The sequence below is a fragment of the Benincasa hispida genome, chromosome 12, assembly GCF_009727055.1.
Source record: "Benincasa hispida cultivar B227 chromosome 12, ASM972705v1, whole genome shotgun sequence".
Classification (NCBI taxonomy): Eukaryota; Viridiplantae; Streptophyta; class Magnoliopsida; order Cucurbitales; family Cucurbitaceae; genus Benincasa; species Benincasa hispida.
The window spans coordinates 6656685-6680013 of NC_052360.1; the positions used below are offsets into that span (position 1 = coordinate 6656685).

The 23329-nt window shown below is 36.8% G+C and overlaps 1 protein-coding gene and 1 pseudogene across 1 annotated transcript; one reads left to right on the forward strand and one right to left on the reverse strand.

Moving 5' to 3' along the window:
• The first annotated feature begins 2667 nt into the window (after nucleotides 1-2667).
• Nucleotides 2668-13869, forward strand: LOC120067369 (annotated as a pseudogene).
• Nucleotides 13870-13893: 24 nt separating this feature from the next.
• LOC120068097 (protein HAPLESS 2) lies at nucleotides 13894-19102 on the reverse strand. The gene is made up of 19 exons (XM_039019792.1): nucleotides 18992-19102; nucleotides 18341-18553; nucleotides 18072-18215; nucleotides 17845-17933; nucleotides 17719-17758; nucleotides 17543-17600; nucleotides 17405-17465; nucleotides 16720-16798; nucleotides 16503-16637; nucleotides 16142-16336; nucleotides 15958-16038; nucleotides 15780-15880; nucleotides 15415-15532; nucleotides 15117-15149; nucleotides 14945-15038; nucleotides 14762-14850; nucleotides 14566-14681; nucleotides 14370-14470; nucleotides 13894-14252 (listed from the first exon to the last, which is right to left on the reverse strand). The coding sequence occupies exons 2-19, from the start codon at nucleotides 18515-18517 to the stop codon at nucleotides 13960-13962; spliced, it is 2004 nt and encodes a 667-aa protein (XP_038875720.1). The 5' UTR covers nucleotides 18518-18553; nucleotides 18992-19102; the 3' UTR covers nucleotides 13894-13959.
• Nucleotides 19103-23329: the final 4227 nt, after the last annotated feature.

The following is a 23329-nucleotide window of genomic DNA, read 5'->3' on the forward strand; positions in this document are numbered from 1 at the left end:
CTCTCAAGAATAAGATGAAAAGAAAAATTGGGAACTTAGAGAGAGCAACAATGGAACTTTTGAGTTTTGGAGGATTATGAAATGTAAAATTTGTTGGTTTAAAAATTGGAGGAGAAGATGGTTTATATAGAGATGGAAAAATTTTTAGAAACCACAATTAATTTTGATCATTAGATTTTGGAAAAGAAAAATCAATGGTGAAGATTTTAAACTAAACTAGTCGTTAGATACAAACAAAATATAATATTAAATTCTTTTTCTTTTTAAAATTAATCCAAAAAATAAAAAAACATACCATGTGTCAAAAACTAGCCATTAGACACAAACATAAAATAATATTAAATTCATTTTTCTTTTAATTCATTTTCTTTTTAAATTCATTCTCTTAAAAGCCAATCCAAAAATAAAAAAACATATCATGTGTAAAAAACTAAACGTTAGACACAAACATAAAATAATATTAAATTTATTTTTCTTTTAAAATTCTTTTTAATTTCAATTTTTTATTTTAAATCAATTCAAAAATCAAAAGTCTATCATATGTTAATCTCTTAATGATCCACCATTCAACTAATATACTGCCACATGTCTACATGCAAATGGTCTCGTTATGTCACGTCATCCACCACAGTATTTTCTCCATAGACTTTTTTCGGTCATATCGTCTTTGTTTTAGCTTCGATTTGGGTGATTCAAGAGGTGTTGGAATCGTTGTTCCGAGCTCTACGCTATGGACATATTAAAACACTAAGATTTTCAGTAATTAAAAATTGAGTTTGTTATCATCAAAACATTGATTAATTAATTAATTAAAATTAATTAATTTGATTAAGGGCCAAAAAGCCAACATGTATGCTATAAAGTCATGTTGTTGCTTATTACTTTCTGGCTGTATGACTAATGTTCATTGTTTAATCATGCTTTCAAACGTTTGCGAAAACTTTTTCCTCTAAACCCATTTTCTAAAACCTTTTCTCAAGAACATGATGGAGGTTGTGAGAAACACCATTATGCTATCGGTTATTCGAATTTAGATTGGCTGACTTATTCAAGGGCGAGAACAAGTGTCGCACAATCGCCTTGAGACTCTTTCAAAGGTGCGATTGTGACACGTGCAACCACTGCCAGATTGTCAGTGATATCAGCTAGGCCAATATCCATGGAGGATGCTCTTTTCTTCTTCTTCTTCTTTTTTTTTTTTTTTTTTTTTTTTGTCCTAACTCACCTCCTCTCCCATCAGACAAATATTTACGTTTAGAAATCTTGTATGAGCTTGTGTTAGTTTGGAATATCTGAAATAGATCTTGATTTTTTTGCCCATGATTTCAGGTCTTTGATTGGAATGATTGAATTCTCCTCCAAGATAAGGATCACTTTCGTATGATGATTTGTTTTTCTATTGGAGCTTGGTGTAGGTTCAACTACCTCGATCATTAGGTTATTGGAATGTTCTTTAGGTAAAAAAGAGGTATCAATTATAAAATTTTGATTATTTAGGAGGTTGCCTATTTCCTTTTGGATTTCATTCACATGGGGTTGATTCAAGTTTATGTCTTTATGTGATGATTGGGTTCTGGGCTTAGATCCGTAGGTTGTTTCCTTAGTTATTGGCTGAATTGATTCGGGAACAGTTTTATTTAATCTTGGTGAGGCACTTATTAGATTCTTCTTTGGAGGGGGAGTCTTCCCGCTAGTTGATCTTGATGAGTTCAGGTATTTTTGCCAATGCCCGAATTGATGTGATTTGGTGTTTAAATCTGTTTTAATTGAGGGTTTTTCCTTACAAGCACTTATTATATTATCCAGTCGTCCACATTGATAACAAAGCTCCGGGAGCCTCTCATAATGGATGGGGATCCATTTGTCTCTTTCTTCCTCAGATAGTCGAACTTTAATCCCTCTACGCAGCGGGTTGGAAATATCCATGAGTATCTTCAACCTTAGAGAGTTGCCCTAACAAAAGTCATCCTGGTCACATTCTACTTCGAGACAGGTACCCAACGCATTCCCTATTTTCCCTGCCATAATTTGATTTTGCAAACTGAATGGTAGATCCAAAATGCTACTTTATTGAATTTTAACTCATAAGGTTTGAGGTTAGGTCCCGGCTCTTCTAAGACCAAGATTTGGTTGTCGAACAGCCAAGGGTCCGCATTCATAACCCATTGCTTGTCCAAGAAGTTTTCGAAAATAAACAAGATGATATGTTTTCCAATTGTCTTGATGTTGATGTCGTTTTCCATTCCCCAGGCCTTGAAGAAAGCATTCCTAGTGGAGTTTCTAGATAAAGCTCTTTTAAGATAAGAGCTTTCCCACAACGTAGTGATCTAGTCGGGTGTTGATGTCACTTAGAATGCCAAGATCCAGGGGAATTGAAACTAGCTCCTCATCTCCTGACAAGCTAAGAAGCTCTAATTCTGAAGCAATGTCCTCGTTCATTTTCTGCACTAATGGCGATCTTGATTACCTGAAGATGTTGTTTCCAAGCCTTCACAAGGGAACCTGGAAGAAAAGACTTTGGAACAAGACGTACTCAAGAGAATCTTGGAGGAATCTTGATTTGATCAAGAACCTATCAAAAGGAAGAAGTTAGGATAAGGAGAAAAAGATAGAGAAAGACGTGAAAAAAATTTAATTTTCTTTTTTTGATAATATAAGAATTTTGGCATGTACTCATTTTCTCCTAGTCAAGGTTCAAATCTCATACTCTATGTTTGTTTGTACTAAAAAAAATTAACCAAACATTGGATATGATAGGTCAAAAGCCCCGTCTCGATCAAACATAGTCATAAATCGACTAGCCAATTGGTTTGGCCAATTACGATCGATCGACTAGGTTTGTGTGAAAAATGAGTAAATGCAACCAAAAACATTAGAAATTTCCCCCCTAAAATGTGCCCATTTTACAGGTGATAACCTTGAGAACACAGGTGGATTATTTTAAAGAAATGGAAAGGAGTTTGAGAAACAAACTTGGAACTTCACAATCAAAGAAATTATTGTCAACAACTGTTTATTTAATTGCTATTGGAAGCAATGACTATGCTGCTTTTGATCCACGATCCAATTCACTTTATCAATCTTACACAACACAACAATATGTAAGATATAGTCTTTGGAAACATGACTGGTTTCATCAAAGTAAACACATCAAAATTAAATTCATCTTGCTTTCATTTTGTTCTATATCTTTGATTTGGGTGCTTTTAATTTAATTACTTGTAGGAAATTTACAAAGAGGAGAAAGTAAATTTTCAGTGCTAAATATTGGGTCTTGATGAAAAGTAAAAAGAGAAGGAAGAAGAAAAGCACACATAGGTATACGTAGAAAACCCTAATACAGGGAGAAAAAAACCATGATACAGAGTTTTCTTTTATAATTTTGATACTAAAGATACACAGAGACTACATGTTTAAATAGAAAAAAGGGAAACCCTAAGGTATGGTGAAAAGATAAAACTACCCCTAGGGCTAACACCCTAATTTCAACACTCCCCTCAAGTTGGGGTATAAATATCAATGAGGCCTAACTTGTTAATACATGAGTCGAAAAAATGTCTGGGAAGCCCTTTCGTGAGAACGTCTACAATCTGTTGACTAGAAGGAATATAAGGAACACATATGTTGCTACTGTTAAGTCATTCCTTGATGAAATGCCTACCAATCTCCACATGTTTTTGTTCTGTCATGTTGTACAGGGTTATTAGTGATACTTATTGCGACTTTGTTATCACAATAGAGTTTCATAGGTCCACCATGACCTTGACCAAGATCACTTAAGACCTTTTCCAACAAAATTTCTTCACATATCCCCAGACTCATGGCCCTGTATTTAGCTTCGATACTACTTCTGGCAACAACCCCTTGATTCTTACTCTTCCACGTCACAAGGTTACACCACACGAAGGTACAGTATCCCGATGTCGACTTCCTGTCTACTACCGAGCCTGCCCAGTCGGCATCTGTGTATGCCTCGATACATCATTTGTCGGACTTCCTGAACATCAACCCTCTGCTCGAAGAGGTTTTCAAATACCTCAAAATGCGCTCTACTGCTCTCATATGTTCTTCATAAGGAGAATGCATGAACTGACTAACTACACTGACTGTATATGCAATATCTGGTCTAGTATAGGAGAGATAGATTAACTTCCCAACAAATCACTGATATCTCTCTTGGTTAACTAGAATACTATTACTCAAGTTACTGAGTCTAGCATTAGCTTTCATAAGAGTGTCTGCTGGTTTACAGCCCATCATACCTATCTCCTTAAGTAAATCCAGAGTATATTTTCGCTGAGACACTAAAATACCTTCTTTTGATCCAGCCATTTCCATTACGATAAAATATATTAAACTCTTGAAATCTTTGATTTCAAATTTCTCGACCATTTTCCTCTTCGATCTGTCAATTTTTGGAGCATCATCACCTGAAGTAACAATGTCATCTACCTACACAATCAAAACTGCAATTTTCCCTGTTGATTTCTTTGTAAAGAGGGTGTGGTCTGAGTATCCTTGACTGTACCTCTGTGACTTCACAAAAATAGTGAATCTGCCAAATCAGGCTCTAGGCGACTATTTCAACCCATACAAGGACTTTCGCAGTTTACATACCCGGTGATTGAACTGTTTCTTGAACACTGGAGGTGGACTCATGTACACTTCTTCTTCTAATTCCCCATTAAGAAAGGCATTCTTCACATCAAATTGGTGGAGTGGCCAGTCTTTATTGACCGCAACTAAGAGAAGAACATGAACTGTGTTTAATTTTGCTACTGTGGAAAAAGTCTCGAAATAATCTATTTCGAAGGTCTGAGTGAATCCCCTTGCAACTAACCGGGCCTTATCTCTATCAATTGTTTCATCAGGTTTATATTTAACGGTAAATACCCACTTGCATTCAATTGCTTTGTGTCCCTTAGAAAGAATGACCTGGTCCTATGTGTTATTTTTCTCAACTGCCCCATCTCTTCCATGACTGCAACTCTCCATTCAGGAATCTTCATTGCTACATATATACTGCTCGGTATTGTAACTGTGTCTAGGCTTGTAGTGAGGGCTTTAAATACGGGAGAAAAGTTGCTATAAGACAAGTAACTCTGTAGAGGATACTTCGTGCATGATCTTGTACCTTCCTTAAGGCAATAGGAAGATCAAGAGAGGCATCATGATCTTTCCCCTCTTCTGGCTCCCTACTGACTTTGGCCTTCTGTTCCTGTGTCTTATCTTCTAAGGGATCTCCTCCAATGTCAACAACATTCTCTGCTGGGACCGGTTCTTTACAGTTACCACCACTTGTATCAGTTACACTCTCAGTACAGTCTTTAGTACTATCACTGTCTTTCCTGTCTTTACTTACGTTACTTTCAACACAAGCATCATTATTAACATAAACATTACCATTATCGTGTATAGGAGTACTCATACCTGGAACTAATACCTGTTCTGACTCATGGATTAGAGTTGAAGAATTAACAGGCAGCGCTATTTCCTTTCTGAGATTCCTCCTATAGTACGTGATCCATAGGACTTGTTTAATGGGCAGAATGGGTTCATTGACAGTTATGTTAGGAATTGGTTCAGGTAAGACTGACAAACTCAGACCCCAATTAGTCTCTTCACTCGTACTCTCCCCCTGAAGAGGACTAAGGAGAAAGAAGGGATGATCTTTGAAGGTCACATCCATGGAGACAAAATACTTTCGAAAAAAAGGATAGTAACATTTGTACCCACGTTGATGCAGTGGGTATCCCACAAAGACACGCTTTTGGGCCCATGGGGTAAATTAGGTTCGATTAAGGCCATGGGTATGAACAAACACAACGCACCCAAATACCTGAAGTGGAACATCAGGGATGAGTCGGTTATCAGGATAAGACTCTCTGAAATAGTCTAAAGGGGTTTGGAGTTTTAAGACCCGAGAAGGCATTCGATTTATCAAATGAGCTGTTGTTTGAACTGCATCTCCATACAAATAGGACGGAGGAGAAGTTGACAACATAAGAGACCCAGCAACTTCGATCAGATGATGGTTTTTTCACTCGGTTACCCCATTTTGTTTAGGAGTATACACACGAACTCTGATAGACAATGTCTTTAGAGACTAGAAATTCCCTAAGTGAGTTATTAAAAAATTTCTGACCATTGCCACTATGAAGGATAGCGATTTTTTCATTAAACTGGGTTTCTATAGAACTGTAGAACTGTTTGAAAATAGATGCGACTTCAGATTTGTCCGTAAGAAGGAAGACCCAAGTTAAACTAGTGTGGTCATCAATGAAGGTTACAAACCACCATTTTCCTGTGGCGATAGTAACGAGTGATGGACCTGACACATTGCTATGGAAGAGAATGAATGGTTTGGAAGGCTTAAAATGTTTAGGCTTTAGTGAGACACGTGGTTGTTTAACTTGGACACACACATCACAATTTAAATTAGACAGATTAATATTGCGAAATAGATGAGGAAACAGATATTTCATATAATGAAAACTAAGATGTCCAAAACGATAGGGCCACAACATATAATCAGTTTTAGAGGTAGAAAAACAAGAAGAAAGTAAACTAGTCCTATCACATATCTTAGAAGAAGCATCTTCAGTGAGGAAATAGCATCATGTCGGGCAATGCCAATCGTCATCCTCGAGTTCAGGTCCTGAAAAACAAAAGCATCAGATGAGAAAGTAACTCGGCATCTCAGATCCTTTGTAATTTTACTAACATATAACAAATTATAAGATATTTTAGGCACATACAACACATTCTGAAGAATCAACCCCTCAAAGGGTGATAAGTGGCCTCTTCCAGCTATAGGGGCGAAGGAGCCATCAGGAATTTTAATCCTCTCATTCCCAGCACTTGGATGATATGAAATAAACTGGTCGGAAGAACCAGTCAAGGGGTCTGTAACCCCTAAATCTAGAATCCACAGCTTGTTACCAGTAATACTAACAAGACCAAAGGATTGAAGTGTACCTGATTAGGCGATCGCACTACACCCACTATACTAGAGCTAGTCTGATTGGTTTCCTGGTTCTAAGGTTGAGAACCTCCGGTCGTGATTCATTGGTCAGTGCTCGTCCAGGCCCTGACTAACGTCTTTTACCATTCGGCGGACGGACATGCAGCTTCCAACATTGATCTTTAATGTGCTAGGGCTTCTTACAGTGTTCACATATCGATGTTGGCTTACCTTTTTGCTTATCATTAGCAGAACTCGATGCTTTAAAAGCAGCTGAATCAGTTGACGAGGCCAGTGTACTATTCACAGTACTCGACTTATCCTCCTCAAGGCGGACTTCAGAACAAACTTCCATCGAAGATGGTATTGGACGAGTTCCCAGTATCCGACTCCTTACCACATCAAACTTCAAATTCAATCCCGCTAGAAAATCATAAACTCGGTTCGTCTCCTTAGACTGGTAATGTAAAACTCCCCCACATGGACAATTTCAGACCATTTCTTGCCAGATAAGATATAGCTTGTTGAAATATGTTGTAACGTCCATTGTTCCCTTCTTGCACTCATGGACTTGTTTCTGTAAGGTGTAAAGCTTGGAAGCATTCTGTCATTTGGAGTACAGTTTATGTACGGCCTCCTAAATATCTCGAGCAAAGGCTGCATACAGTAGGGGTTTGCAAATTTGAGGCTCCATGCTCCCTACTAAAATAGACTGCAGTAGGGAGTCTTCTCTCTTCCATATACGTTCTTGAAGGTCACCCAGTCTCGGTTTCAGTATCTCTCCTGTCAGATATCCGAATTTTTGCCAACCCTCGAAGGTCATTTTTATGGATTGAGACCACGAAAAATAATTATGACTTAATTTTTCTCCTATAATACAGCTAGCAGTATTTTCTATTGCACAGGAAAATAAATTTGTTTTAGATAAAGCAGGAAAAGAAGTTACTGAGCTTCCTAAGTAAGCTGGAAGGCTAGAGGGAATTTTTGACCGCCCAATAGAGGTAGCCCCGAGCACCTCTCTGAGAGTAGCCATCTATTGTTGTACTGACTCATTCTACTGTTTGATCTGGAGTTGAAGTTGAGCAAATTGTTCCTGAATATAATCAAATTTTTGTTTTAGATATGAGGATGATCCTCTCATCTCCAATCTGTCACCATTGGTAGGTTTAAGGCTGAATTCAACCCTCGGCTGGTAGGAGGAAGCTGTTGGAAACGAACCGTTTTCAAGCGCGACTGGGAGTACAGGATGGCTCGAGTCTGGAGCTGCTCGGCTGGATGGGACTATAAGGCTAGAGCCGACTGTTCTAGCGGCTTGCACATTGACATCTGCGCCAGAGCCGAGCAGCAGCTAGGGTCGAAAGGGTTGCTACACTCAGCTGGAATCAACCAAGAAAGCGCCGCTCGGTTGGGTTTAATTGCTCGGGTGGTCGCCGCTCATGAGTTGATGATAACTTGTAGAAATACAAGTTATTTATACTGTTTTATTTAGATATTTCGGCTAAAAGAAAGAAAAGTTGCATCGATAGTATAAAAATTGGTTAAGAAATGCGAAAATTATGAAATTTCATCAATACACCCACTAACACCATTGCGATGGTAGAATAGAATGTTTCATTTTCTGCTTTGCAAGAAATAAGTCACCGCATGCGTCCATGGCCCAAAGACGAAATGAACAATGCATCTACGTCACATTGCGCCCATCAATCAAGAATGAAGAGATGATCAACGCAATGACGGCGCATGCGACAATCGATCAAGTGCTTTAGCGATCAACATAATTTCAACCACATTCAGTAATCAAAAACAACACCGCATGCGGCGATCAATCAAAGATGTGAAAAGCAACGCATTTGCGAAAGATTCTGACAAGTGTACAGCTTTCAGTTATGCATTTCTGACGGGTTTATTGCGTTACAGATGGAATTTTCCATTCCACCATTTTAGGAACTACCATAACTACACAGTGGGGACTACAAATTCAAAGAGCCAAGGCCTCGCCTATAAATAGCTTCTTCAAATTCGGTGATAGACATACAGATACTGGTATATACATGAATACATAGAAACATGCATATACTGATTCTAAGAGAGAGGCTGGTCTGAAGCGACTTACAGAGTAGATCCGGGAGAACCATGAGACAAGGCTGAGAGGTGAGTCTCCGAGCAGAGAATTCTTCCAATTCTCGTAGTTGAAGCTCTGTGCGAAGGTCAATTCTACCGGAAAAGCAAGCCTGAGAGGGAAGCTTTCCTCTCCACCACTTCCACACACCGGCAAGCACAATCTCCGTTCGGGATCTGTGTCAAGACATTGATACTCTTTCCGTATTTGTTTCTAATCTCTATTTCATCATCGATATTCATCTTCTCTAATCTTTCATTCACAACATGTATCAAACACTTAATTTTAGAATTAAATGTTATGATAGTCACCATTATCATCTCTCTATCTCTTTTCGTGCATCCATAACCCATTTTCTCCGTGATGTGTTCTTAATCCCATGGGTAAATAGCAAAAATTAAGCGAGTGAGTTAATTTGTGTTAAGGAAATAATTAAGTTTAGCTAAAGCATGCTCGACGACATCTTCACCTATGAGAGCAAAAGTGAAGATGTTATTCCGCCTATCGAGAGAAGGTTGGAAGAATGCATTAACTAAAGCAAGTATTTCCAAATATGAAAACAACCTTGTGTTCGTTACGTTCATCCCTGTTTCACCATAGAGATATGGGGATGCGGTCGATCACCGAGAGGTGTACACCAAGGGAAAGCGGAACCTTAGTTGTGTCTTTAACGCAATTGACAAACTTGCGATGTTTTTACTATTTACTCTTTCTCTTTCTACTTCATTCATAAAGATTTATCATCGCATACATCGATTCTTTGTACAACTTCACAGTCAGTTCTCAACCTCAGTATCATGTATCTTGTATCTTGTATCATATTAGTTTAGGATTTTACTTTAACAACGTAAATTTTATTTCATCGCAATTTATATTTCTGTATAAACCACAATTCTTTATTCATTGTTAAAAACCGGTCGCATGTATCACATAAGTATTGCATTAACGAAAACAATCCTCGTGTTCGACCTCGGATCATTATGAGAAACTTGTGTTGGAATTATACTTGGTTTCAGCACAAGGAAACTTGTGACACGCACTACTTCATCGCATACTACGAGCAACTCATTAATAACGCATATAATTAGAATGTAATATCGCATAGAAATGTCTTTATCGCAAGAACTTGAGCGTATATAGCACTTCATATTCATATTTGTCCGCATGCTTAAAGATAAGATATAAAAAAAATTATCGTTACAGTTGATCAGCGTGAACAGGTCGGTCGGTGTGAACGGGATCAGCGCAAACGTCTTGTATGGGTTGATGGTTGTTGCTCGCAGTCTGACTGGCGCGAACCCATCTGATTTCTGGCTGGTTTCCAATATGTCCTGTTTGGTGGTTAACCCAATCAACCGGTTGGCTTGGTTGATTTTTTACCTATTCGGCTACCTGTCCTCCGGGTTATGATGCTCCAATCGACTGATGAAGATGTGGTAACATGGTCTGGAAGTATCGTTCTACGGTCGTTTGTACAACGACTGCAATATCTGTGGCGCCAGATGGCACTTGTGATTCCCCTATTTGATTTTTCTCGATGGTTGCCAAGGTTTCATCTCCTTGAATTGATACCATGATGAGAAGTAAAAAGAGAAGGAAGAATAAAAGCACAGACAGGTATATGTGGAAAACCTTAATACAGGGAGAAAAAACTATGATACAAAGTTTTTCTTATTATAATTTTGATACTGAAGATACACAAAGACTACATGCTTAAATAGATAAAAGGGGAACCTTAGGGTATAGTGAAAAGATAAATCTGCCCTAGGGCTAACACCCTAATTTCAACATCCTATTGATCATTTGTCGGTTGTACACAAAGCTATTATATCTCATGCTAGAGCTCCAGCTTGGTTGGAACAATTCAAACAATTTATTGCTTTGCCCAATGAAAAACTTCCTAAAGCTCTCCAAAAGCTTGCACAAAAGCTTAAAGGATTCATATATTCTCATACTGATTTCCACACTGCTATCAATGACATAATCCACCACCCAACAAAATATGGTACGTGGATTGAATTAGAGAAATTATCCGGTGAGACCACTGTAATGTGATGAATAGTTTTGGACCATTGGAGGTATGAGAGGTACATTGTAAAAGTACCTCGAATTTACATTTGTGGTTATCAAGGACATGCAAATTTTCGAAACTATATCCTACGGTTATTAGAATTGGTCTCATTGAATAATTTTTCATTAAGTTATACTTTTTTAGATCCATTTCAATTAGATTACCTTGGTTTTAAAGATTTCATCATGAAGTTACTCATATCGTATGTGGTTGCTCCTAATAACCGAAAATTTATTGAAAAAGCTATAAAAGAAGTGAAGAGTGGATGTTGTGGAATTGAGACATTCAAAGGAAGGGATAGTTGTGGAGGGATGAGAGGTATAAAAGAATGAGTTATGTGAAAATCCAAAGGAACATGTGTTTTTTTATGCCAACCCCCACGTTCGACCTCAGATCATTCTGAGAAACTTGCGTTGGAATTATACTTGGTTTCAGTGCAAGGAAACTTGTGACACACACTACTTCATCACATACTACGAGCAACTCATTAATAACGCATATAATTAGAATGTAGTATCGCATAAAAATGTCTTTATCTCAAGCACTTGAGCGTATATAGCACTTCATATTCATATTTGTCCACATGCTTAAAGATAAGATATAAAAAAAAAAATATTGTTACAAGTTTATGGGGCCGTTGCCGGGGATTGGTAACAGTCAGTGTTGAATACTTTTGTGGTATGTTGCAGGGCAGATCTCTTTGTACTGTCTGTTTAATGCGAAGAACAGACTGACGGTTTATGAGTACTAGAATTGATCCAGAAATTCTAAACTGACCCAGAAATCGAGTGTATTTTTCGCGCAGGAACACATCAGAACCAAATTAAGTATCGGAATTTCAAGACCTACAGTTGCGGAGAATGCAAGGTTTAAGATAAGGCCAGTCATGTTTCAAATGATCCAAAATGCGGGACGATTCGGAGGTCTACGAGGAGAAGACCCGCATGCTCATTTGACCAGCTTCGTAGAAATGTGCAACGCATTCTCCATACCTGGTGTGACTCCCGAAGAAATTAGATTGTATCTCTTCCCGTACACAATGCGGGATGAGGCAAGGAGGTGAACAATGTCCTTGATGACATTGTGCAGGCAAGTTTGACCACCTGTAGAGGTGTGGATTGCGGTAATCGTGAGAAATTGTCTTTCAATCCATATCTCTAAAATCTATGTTTAATTGCTTTCTTAATTACTTTCCTTTATTGCTTTATGCATTACGTTATTTATTGCTTTCTTAAACTTGCTTTTATTGCTTTATGAATTTATTCTTCATTTAATTCAATTGCATTAATTTTTGTGCGATTATTTCAATTTCCTTACTTTCTGCATTAATTGCGTTGTTTTAAATTTTCTGTGAATGATTGTTTAAAAGAAAATGAATACCACAAAGTTCTAGCGACTTGCGTTGATGAAAAATAAATAAATAAATATAATAATAATAATAATAATAACAATCAACATCTGGTAGCATTGCGATGATGGGTGCGTCTTGTGCTAACAAGGTACATTTTGCGTCCACCCTACCCAAATGCATTACGTTGAGGGGTGTGTTACGCTCGTATGTAGTTTTCGCCCGTCCTTAGTGAAAACGCACTATGTCGAGGTAGTGTTGCGCCAGTAGAAATACCGTGCGCCCGTCCTCCAGAAATGCGTTGAGCCGAGGAGTGTGTTGCACTGATACATGCGTTGTTGCCCGTCCTCTGCAAATATGCATTTGCGTTGATTGAGACATTGCGTTATCTTAACCTTGTGCCCATCCGAATAAAGCACAAAAGATAAAATTCTTTTTGCAAAAAGAGTAGTCCCATCGTTTAGGCTTCCAAGGAAATGATGACTTAGCAGATGAAAGGACGTACTTCTCTGCTAATACACAGAGACTACATGATTAAATGGATAAAAGGGGAACCTTAGGGTATAGTGAAAAGACAAAACTGCCCTTAGGACTAACACCCTAATTTCAACATCCTATTGATCTTTGTCGGTTGTACACGAAGTTATTATATCTCATGCTAGAGCTCCAGCTTGGTTGGAACAATTCAAACAATTTATTGCTTTGCCCAATGAAAAACTTCCTAAAGCTCTCCAAAAGCTTGCAGAAAAGCTTAAAGGATTCATATATTCTCATACTGATCTCCACACTGCTATCAATGACATAATCCACCACCCAACAAAATATGGTACGTGGGTTGAATTAGAGAAATTATCCGGTGAGACTACTGTAATGTGATGAACAGTTTTGGACCATTGGAGGTATGAGAGGTACACTGTAAAAGTACCTCGAATTTACATTTGTGGTTATCAAGGACATGCAAATTTTCGAAACTATATCCAACGGTTATAGAATTGGTCTCATTGAATAATTTTTCATTAAATTATACTTTTTTAGTTCCATTTCAATTTTAGATTACTATGGTTTTAAAGATTTCATCATGAAGTTACTCATGTCGTATGTGGTTGCTCCTAATAACCGAAAATTTATTGAAAAAGCTATAAAAGAAGTGAAGAGTGGATGCTGTGGAATTGGGGCATTCAAAGGAAGGGATAGCTGTGGAGGGATGAGAGGCATAAAAGAATGAGTGATGTGAAAATCCAGAGGAGCATGTGTTCTTTTATGCCAACCATGGAACTGATAGAATGTACCAGTTTATAGCAAATGATGTGAACTGGAACTTCAAATTTTTTACCACTATCAATCTCAATTCCTTATTCTACATATAATAATAAAATCAACATAGTATTGTATTGAACAGTTTAAGTATGAACTTCTATTAATTATGTTAAGACAAGTATTGTTCTGTATCAAACATTCTACACTCTATTATGTCCTCTTTTACCTTTTTTCCTATGCACATGGTGAAGAAAGTAATCAGTGTCTTTATCAGAATGCTTGTGCTTTTTGTGTAATTCATGGCTTCTCCTCTTGTACCCACTTCCATGATTTTGGTGATGCCTGCTACCATGCCTGTAGGAATGTTTTCTTTCACCTCTATGCTTCCATGTGGACCTTGTGGGCTCATTTTTGTGACAAAATATATCCTCCCACCAGTCAAACAGAGGGTCAAATAAGCCCTTCTGATGTAAAACCCATAGTATCACAAGTACTGCAAGTAATTGAAACAAATAATTAAATACGACAAGACGAGACTTGTATAGATGATGCTTATTTGTAATTTTAGGACCGCCTGTTTGAAATGATTTTTCAAATGCTTGGTAGTTACCTGCAGGGAAAGTGGTCAAAAAGAGGCCAAACAACACCAGCCAACTCAAACATATATACTGTATGTGACAGCTGAAATCAAAAAATCCAGAGCATTCTTTTCTGTTCAAAACAGCCAAATATGTCATTGGAAAATAGAGGACAATTTATCAATCGAAAGTAATTGGTTTTGTGACCTAGAGTATGATAGCACTTACCTGCAAGATTTCCCGGTGACAAAGTTGACGATGCTTTCCCATAACTTCTTCCAGATGAGCTTGATTGAATCGATGAAACCATTTTCCTTTTTCTTGGGGAGTTGAAAAGGGGTAATCTGTTAAAAACGAATTGCCAAACTCAATGATGGGAAGAAGGATATTTGATTCACCATGATTCTAAAACTATATAAGGAACCTGTGATCCATTGTCAAGGACAGTAGCAGTAGTAGCAAATTGGCATTCGGCTCTATCAACTTCACTAAAATCAGCATCCTTAAGTATGGCTACACTATCAACAAGGAGCAGTTTTGCCCTAAAGAATCTTGAAACTAAACCAAATTTAATGAGGAAAGAAGCACAAATAACTACTTATCTAACCAGCACAGACATATTTTGCTGCTTGATCAGTAGTTGGGTAGAGTTTAAACGAAAGGCTAGCAACTTCCTTTGGCTTCATGATGAAATATTGTTCCTGGAATCATCTAAATTTTCATCAACAACTCTTCACATTTACAAAATTCTATCAAAACATCTGGGCGAAAGAGAGTACCTCCATGAGACTGACTTCTTTTGAACAAGTAAACTGCAAGAAAGAAGAATAAAAAAAAGAAACAATTCTATGAGTACATTTATTGCTGCTCCTTAAGAGCCTGCTCTGATATGTTTGTGCATATCATAGAGGAAGATGAGCAAAGCACCAACTTCGAATTGAATATTAGAAATGAATACAGATTGTGTCAACACTCATCCACTGATTAAATGTTTAAGGTCTAGCCCTTGATGGTCATCTTAAGCTTCATCAAGTATTCCAGCCATATCTTTCATGGTAATAAAAGCTTAGTAAATACCGTTAAGCTATAAGATGCTTCCACTTCTCCAGTATTCTTAGTTATAACTGTAGCAACTCCAAATTGTGTGAGGGCTTCAAAAGTTGGGATGTTGATGCTCATAATTTTCCCAGGACTCCTACAATAAGAAATATGCATAGCCTATTGAAGAATCAAGAACATATATGATTGCTAAAATAACTTAATTGCTTTACATATCTTCAAAATAAATATTTAGCTAAGAAGCACGGACATTTTAGTTTGGCTAACATATCTGTGTCGGACACTTAGACACTCCGACTCTTGTTGGACATGTATTAGACACTTGTTAACATAATGGATACATTAGACACTAGTTATATAAAGTTAATATACGTTCAACTAACCTTTGGTAAACATACTCAACATCATCAGCACGTAGTTCTATTACAAGATTTGTATTGAGAACTTCAGTGACTCCTATGGAGAATGAATGTGTCCCTGCATTCTGCACCCACCGACAACAAAACGTTTAGTAATATGAATACTCATGAATGAAGAATTCCATATCCTCCAATACTTAACTGGATGCTGATTGATCCTCTCAAACCGTCCTTCCACTCCATACAATGGCAACTGATTCCTACCGATTCGACTCAGATCGGCCTGTCAAAATTGATAAAACGCAGATCACATCAAAGAAATCAATGTTGGTAAAGATAATGAAAGGTATCAATGTTATTTATACTCCTTGATTGTAAATGCTTACCTCCCTGTAATTCCATAATTGGTCGTGTAAACAACTCCGAAATGGTGACTTGCAGAAATCAGGCTGGCTATTAAAAGTCTCATAGCCAACACCAATTTTGTTGCATTCAAGACCATCTAAAGTAAATCTAACTCTTTCTAGTAGCATCCACATAGAAAAATTGTTACCCAAATTCTGTGGTTCACCAGGACCACTCTTCCATCACAATTGAAAATTTGAGGTTAGCAACAGAAGATAAGAACAACCAAAGTAACTCAAGCAAAATTTTATCAAGGTAGTCTGTTCGATCTACATTAATGTCTAAAAATCTTCGATTATGAAATGTTTCGTCAGATACTTTTATTGTGGAAAAAGCATATACCTGCCGGGGAATAACAAGGTAAAAGTCCTCGAGTGATGGTATGTTTGTGTATCCAACAAGGTCTCCAATAAGATTAACCCGTAAGAAATTATCATTTGATACCATTGTTCTATTTTCTGGACCTAAAGACACTTCCTATGAAAACAAATTAAATGACAATCACTAAATTTTGATCAAAACTGGAGAACGAGACCGTAGAGTATCAAGAAAAACGTACTGAAACTTTAGATCCTGACTTCACATGAATCTGAATGCTGAATCCCAATGACCATTGTCCAATACTAAAAACATGAAACCTAAGTGAGACAGAAATTGTAAATTAGAATTTTGCTAGTAGTTTCTAAGCTGAGTTTCAACTTCAAATTCATCCAAACATCTATACATAAATGTATATGATACCCAGACATATATATCAACAGATATTAAAGAAACACATGAATTTATTAATGCCATGCAACACCAAAAGGTCTTTTTTTTTTTTTTTTTTTTTTGGAATAACAAGTTTCACTTAGTATGGTCAATTATTAAGATCTAAAAATTAAAAAAATGTACCATTTGTCAATTTAGTATCAGTTAAGCGCTGTCAACCTAAACATGACTTAACTGGAGGGATTACACTCTTGACTAAAAGGTTTGAGTGTTGTGAAACTCAACAAAAATAAATAAATATAGTGATGGTTAAGCTCTTCCACCCGATGGCTTAAGCTCTAGGTGGTAAAGTATAACTGTTTAAGTATCAAGACCCCATGATAAATTATGTTCTTAGAAGGGGTGCTACAAAATTAAGAAAAAAAAGAATCTAACACTTAAATGATTATTATACTCTAGAGGGTTAGTTTTAGTACTACTATATTGACATTGAAAGGAAAAGATAAAAAAAAGAGTTGAAACATACGCCATACCAGTCACCGGGAAAACGTAGACAATGTGCAGTGTTTTTCTTTCCCTTAATCATCTTGTCAACTTATACATAAAAGAGTTAGGATCACAAATCAGTGTTTGAAGGAACTCGCAACTGGAGAAATGGGAAGCAAACTTACAAAAGTTTCCGCACGACGTTGGCATTCGACGCTTTGCCCCACAAGGACAACATATGGGCTAAACAGATTTACAGGAAACAAAGAAGAATGAATCAATAACAAGGTCAAAATGAATGTAAAGGAGTCAATATAACCAAAAGAAATCGAGACAGTAGAAGCTTTTCTCAAATTGTCACCTCAGTACTCTGAATTATATGTCCACTTTTATCTCTTAACCTACAAGAAAACATCAAACAAATTACCGTCAATCAAATACCTTTGGGGTTTTGTGGAAAAGAAGTTAAAAAGATGGCTTACCTTACCTCTCACATATGTGTACCACACTCGCGCTAGCATCTGGCTCGCATTTTCGAGTACTAACATAAAATTCTTCAGGTTTATATGGAACATCCTGAGCATATTGCGTTTAAACACATAAGACATATATCAAGCTTCATAAACATGGAACATCCAGATGAATAGTTAGAACTTCACCACAATACCACACACAAATTAGATACAAGGAAACAAAATCACGAGTGGGAATTACACGAATGTATGTTAGCTCATACAAAACATAAGCGGCCGATTTGCTGACAGTCAAAACTGGGGGTGTTCTCAGAGTTTGCATCTTGTTTGTGGAGTTTTCTTCCACCTCTACTATTTCTGCTATAATGGAGGCCTCGCCCTCACTCTGCAACATAAAATTCTTCTATGAAAACAACTAAAGAAACCCAAAATGGGCGCTAGAAAAGAAAATCATCCAACAATGTGAAAGATACTAAAAGAGATTAAGAGAGTTAAATATAAGGATCTTACAGAACCGCTAGGAACGACCATGTTTAGGACAATTTTCTTGGTGCAGTTGAGGCTATCAGAGCCAGAATTCCTCTCGCATTTCTCAAGTTTTGACTTGGAGAGGATTTGAATTCCGGCAATGTGTTGGGTTGCTAGAAAACTCAGAAGGAAAAACGCAAGAAGATTGCGGTAACCCATCAATTGGCATGAATGTGAGACTCCTGTGTTTGAATTCTGAAAGAATAAGAAGAAGGGTCGGTTCGTGGCAGTTTTATAACTTCCAACAATAGTTTGATCCCCTGAGTCCTCATGGTATTCTTGTCATTTTTCAACTATAAATTGTTGATTATAACACATAGTTTGACCATTGTAAGATATTGATTTCCTTATTGAATGGTTAGAGAAATATTCATTTCATACTAATCTTTCAAATGGCAAAACACCCAATCTATTATAGAAGAACAGAAATATTCCCTCTATACATTCGGTTGATTCAATCTCAGAATTGTAAAACTGAGCGAGAAATCACAAAGGGTGACTAAAAGCTTATCCAGTGAAAGGAAAGGGGGGAAAAGCAAGCAAGAAATGGAGGGAGAACAGAAAATTTTTCTAACTATCCGATTCAAGTATAATAGACAGAGAGATAGAGAGAAACAAAACAAAAATAGCTACATAGCGGCGGCGGCCGGAGACACGGCGGCACTGGGCGGCTGACCGGAAAAGAAAAACGAAGAAGAAGGTGATGAATGGCGGTTTGGCGGGACTTTTACCCCTGTTTCGAACTTCGGGATTTTGAAGAAAATCAAAGAAATCGAAATCAGTTATTTGAAATCAGAAAAAAAACGATTTTTTTTTTAAAATAATGTTTTTTAAATAAATAATGACAAAAATAGGGTTGGAGAAAGTATTCCCAAAAATAGGTGTTTAAATCGTGCACCTTAATAGTGTACCGGTACACAATAAGATCTAAATCGTGTATCGGGTACACGAGTACCTGGCCACCTGGCACGCCTAGTCTGGCGTAACAGTCATGCAGGTTTGAATGGTACACGATTCCCCTAAGTCGTGTACTGGGTACACGACTTCCACGCCTTAAAACCTCCGCTCGAACCCTTCTTCTTCCTCACCGAAACGCCCATTCTTCTTCCTCACCGCTGCTTATAATCGATTTCCCTCACCAAGACCATCGATTCCTCCCTTCTACTTACAAAAATCTCGTTGATTTTCCTCATTGAGACCTCTATTTCACCGAAATCTTCTAAATTTTTTTATTTTCCTCGATTTTCAGTCCTCCATTTGATCCTCACCAAATCCTCCATTGTAGCGGTCGTGTTACTCGATTTTCATACCTTTTTGGCTACCGATTTTTGCTTGGTATATTTCTTTCTGTAGTTGGGCTGATCTGTATTTATATGTATGTTTTTGCATGTTTTTTGGTTGAGTTTATTTTAAACTTAGTTTATGTATAGTTTATATATGATTTAGTATATAGTTTATGTATGCATAGTTTATGTATGTATAGTTTATGTATAGTGTATTATATAGTTTATGTGTAGTTTATGTTGTATAGTTTTGTGTTTGATTTAGTTTATATATAGTTTGTGTATGATTTAATTTATGTATAGTTTATGTATTATTTAGTTTATGTATAGTTTATGTATGATTTAGTTTATGTATGTTTTTGGACTGATCTTACATTTTTTTTTATTTGTTTGGATTGATTTAAACTTAGAAATCTTATATGTATAGTTTATGTATGATTTAGTTTATGTATGATTGATTTAAACTTAGAAAACTTAGAAAACTTAGAAATTAGAGTTTGTTGGGTTGACATATTAACATATTTTTTGTCAACTATAACCGTTGAAAAAAACATAATAAATATGTCGATGCGTTCTGAAGATTTAGTAATTCTTGAACCTATAAATGATGGAGATAGTGACATCGACATTGAAGTGGATGAATTATTTGGAACGACCGTAATGGTGAACATGATCTTGAGTTGTTACCGTCGGAAATGTTCACCAAAATAGATTGGGAAATGACAAATTCAACGTGTGAACTAGGGTCTACTTTGGAAGAAAGGAACGTAGGAGTAGATAACTGTAGTTTAATACAAAAGGGAATGTTGTTTAATACTAAAGAAGATTTACACCTTGCTGTAAAAAAATATTGTGTGACAAAACACTACGAAAGTGCTTGGAGGCTACAAGCATGTCGGCACAAAACTCATGGGATGTTCGAAATCAAAAAACTTCAAGGAGAACACTCATGTTTGTTTTCAGAGTTGACACATGATCATTCTAATGGAAAAGTCGGCATGCGCAGCGGAAATAAGATTCGATTTTACTCTAATTGCCCAAATTAAACATGCAACCCTAAATGAATTGATTAGAGTTATTTTGAAATAATACCTTTGAAGCTCCCGAAACTCCTCTATCGTCGCTCGAACACGAACCGAACAATCACTAGAGCTGACCTACTATTCTCTGAACTCAAAACCGGGTTGTGGGACCCGATAGATGAAGAACCCGAGAGAGAGAAAAAGAGATGGAAATAGTAGAGTGAATTTTTGGGTTGGGTTTAGGTTTTCAGAAAAATTTTAAAAACCAATTTTTGCAAAATATCCAAAAGTTTTTAATCCAAAATCACAAGCCCATATTTATAGAAAGGGGTCATGCAAAATTACATGAAATAACTTCATAAAATCCCAACACCTAGAATCCACTATCTAATTGGGATTAATGTCTACACTATGAGCCAACACCTAGCCCACTATTTTGTTAGTGGAATTATCCAACAAAATTTTGGATTTTCTCACTAACTTTAGTCAAAGAGCAAAATAGTCATTTGGTCAAAATCAAACTTTGATCAAAAAGTCAACATTTTGACTTTTTATGATTTTTTCTGTGTTGACTAATTTTGACCTCTCGAGCATGAATCTGCATTCATTTTCTCGAAATTCAAATCACATTTGAATATAAGGTAAGCCAAAGTTTGACTTTTCAAAGTCAAAAGTCAACTCTTTGACTTTTTACATCTTTGATCATTTCCATTATTTCGGAGCTTCCGAATATGAACATATTCATATTCTTGATATTTAAATCACATTTAAATATTAAAGCCGCATCTCTAAACTAAAAAAACCAACCACTATATCACATATACCTGTCGGTTTCTCTCTCTTCACCTAATTCGAACAATTCGAATTATTCTATCATACTGTTCTAAGTTTATTCCATATGAACTAGTAGGGGAACCTAATGGACCTATAGATCATGGGCTCCAACGATCCGAGATTAGCTGGCTAAACTCTTTAGATGAAGTTAATCAACATTCGTTAACTCATGGGTCATTCCACTATAGTCTCATAGTTGCACTTCTCTCAGTATAGATATATTTGTGTCTATATGATATAACCATGATTAGTAAGCTAATCCTTCACAGGTTGTTCATAATCTCAGCTGGGTCATAAAAACCATTTTACCCCCGAGACTGCATCTTATTCCTTAAGTTCCATTGATCCTCTAATGAACAATTGATTTAAGGTCTAACCTATAAACCGAACCCCTCTCGGGCCAATGAGAGGGTGGGACCCCTTGTTCAAGACCTGGATTCAGTACTAAAGGGAACAACCTATCTACTATCCCTATAACGGGTAAGAGTGAATTTCGTCTTGCACCCTATGTTCCCAGCTATCCACCTGATCTTACCCCTGAAATGGGAGGCTTATTGGGCCAGCGATAATGAGCTGCTCTCACCTATGTAGATCTAAGGATAATTCCGAGTGAACAGGAGTTCATAGTTAGCTCAGAATTAAGATTAAGTTACCTAGGTCATCAATTTACGAAATAGTCAGTTTTATACATTAAACGACACTTAGAACGTAAAATTGACTATTTCATGGTTCAGTCTTATGTAAACTCTTTACATAGGATGCCCCCATTTTCATGTCTCCACATGAACGGTTTAGAATCACATCATTTGTACTAATTACAAAATGGGTCGCATCAATAGTGTCCCCAGAATAAGGCACCCAATCTTATTCATATACTATAGACCATTTTGGCTATATATATTTGAACTTGATCCATATTTATGTCATTACATAAAGTTCAAACTTAAACTTAATAGCCTCGGAACCTTAGTTTATTGGATTCATGAATATAAAATTTAAATTTACTAAAGATTTTCAATAACAGCTTTATTGAACAAGAATATATATTACAAACTATGAGTTTTAGGACATAAAATCCAACAAACTCCCACTTGGACTAAAATTCCTAGTAGGATCAAACGATGCTGAATTTAATTGTGAGAAATTAATATTACATATGAGTACAATAAACATATGAATACAATAAATTAGGGCATTCATGCCCAACATAATCTCCCACTTGTCCTAGTTTAGAAACACCGTAGACCTAAACTCTGTAGGTGACCCTCAAAAATTTTAGCCGTGAGGGTTTTTGTAAAAGGATCAGCAATGTTTTACTCAGAAGGTATCTAAGTCACTACAATGTCACCACGGTGTACGATTTTCCAGATAAGGTGGTACTTTCGTTTGATGTGCTTTCCCCATTTATGGCTTCGAGGTTCTTTTAAATTTGCAACTGCACCACTGTTGTGACAATACAAGGTGATGGGTAGATGCATATTTGGAACAACTTCCAAATCTATCAAGAATTTCCTCAGCCATACTGCTTCTTTTGCTGCTTTGCAAATAGCTACGTATTCAGCTTCCATTATGGAGTCAGCTATACAGGTCTTCTCCTCCGTTAAGAGTGAACACTGATCCAGATGTAGACTTTCTAGCATCTTTATCAGTTTGGAAATCAGAGTCAGTGTATCCAGTAAGGATCAAATCCTTAGCACTATACCCCCATGACATGCACTCAGTAGGGAATCGTCAACGCTAGATACCAGTCTTATCCTGGACTGATCATTTGACTGTCGTTAAGAAACATCTTTAAAGTATCTTAGAAGAATGGGACACATGCTCAGTATATA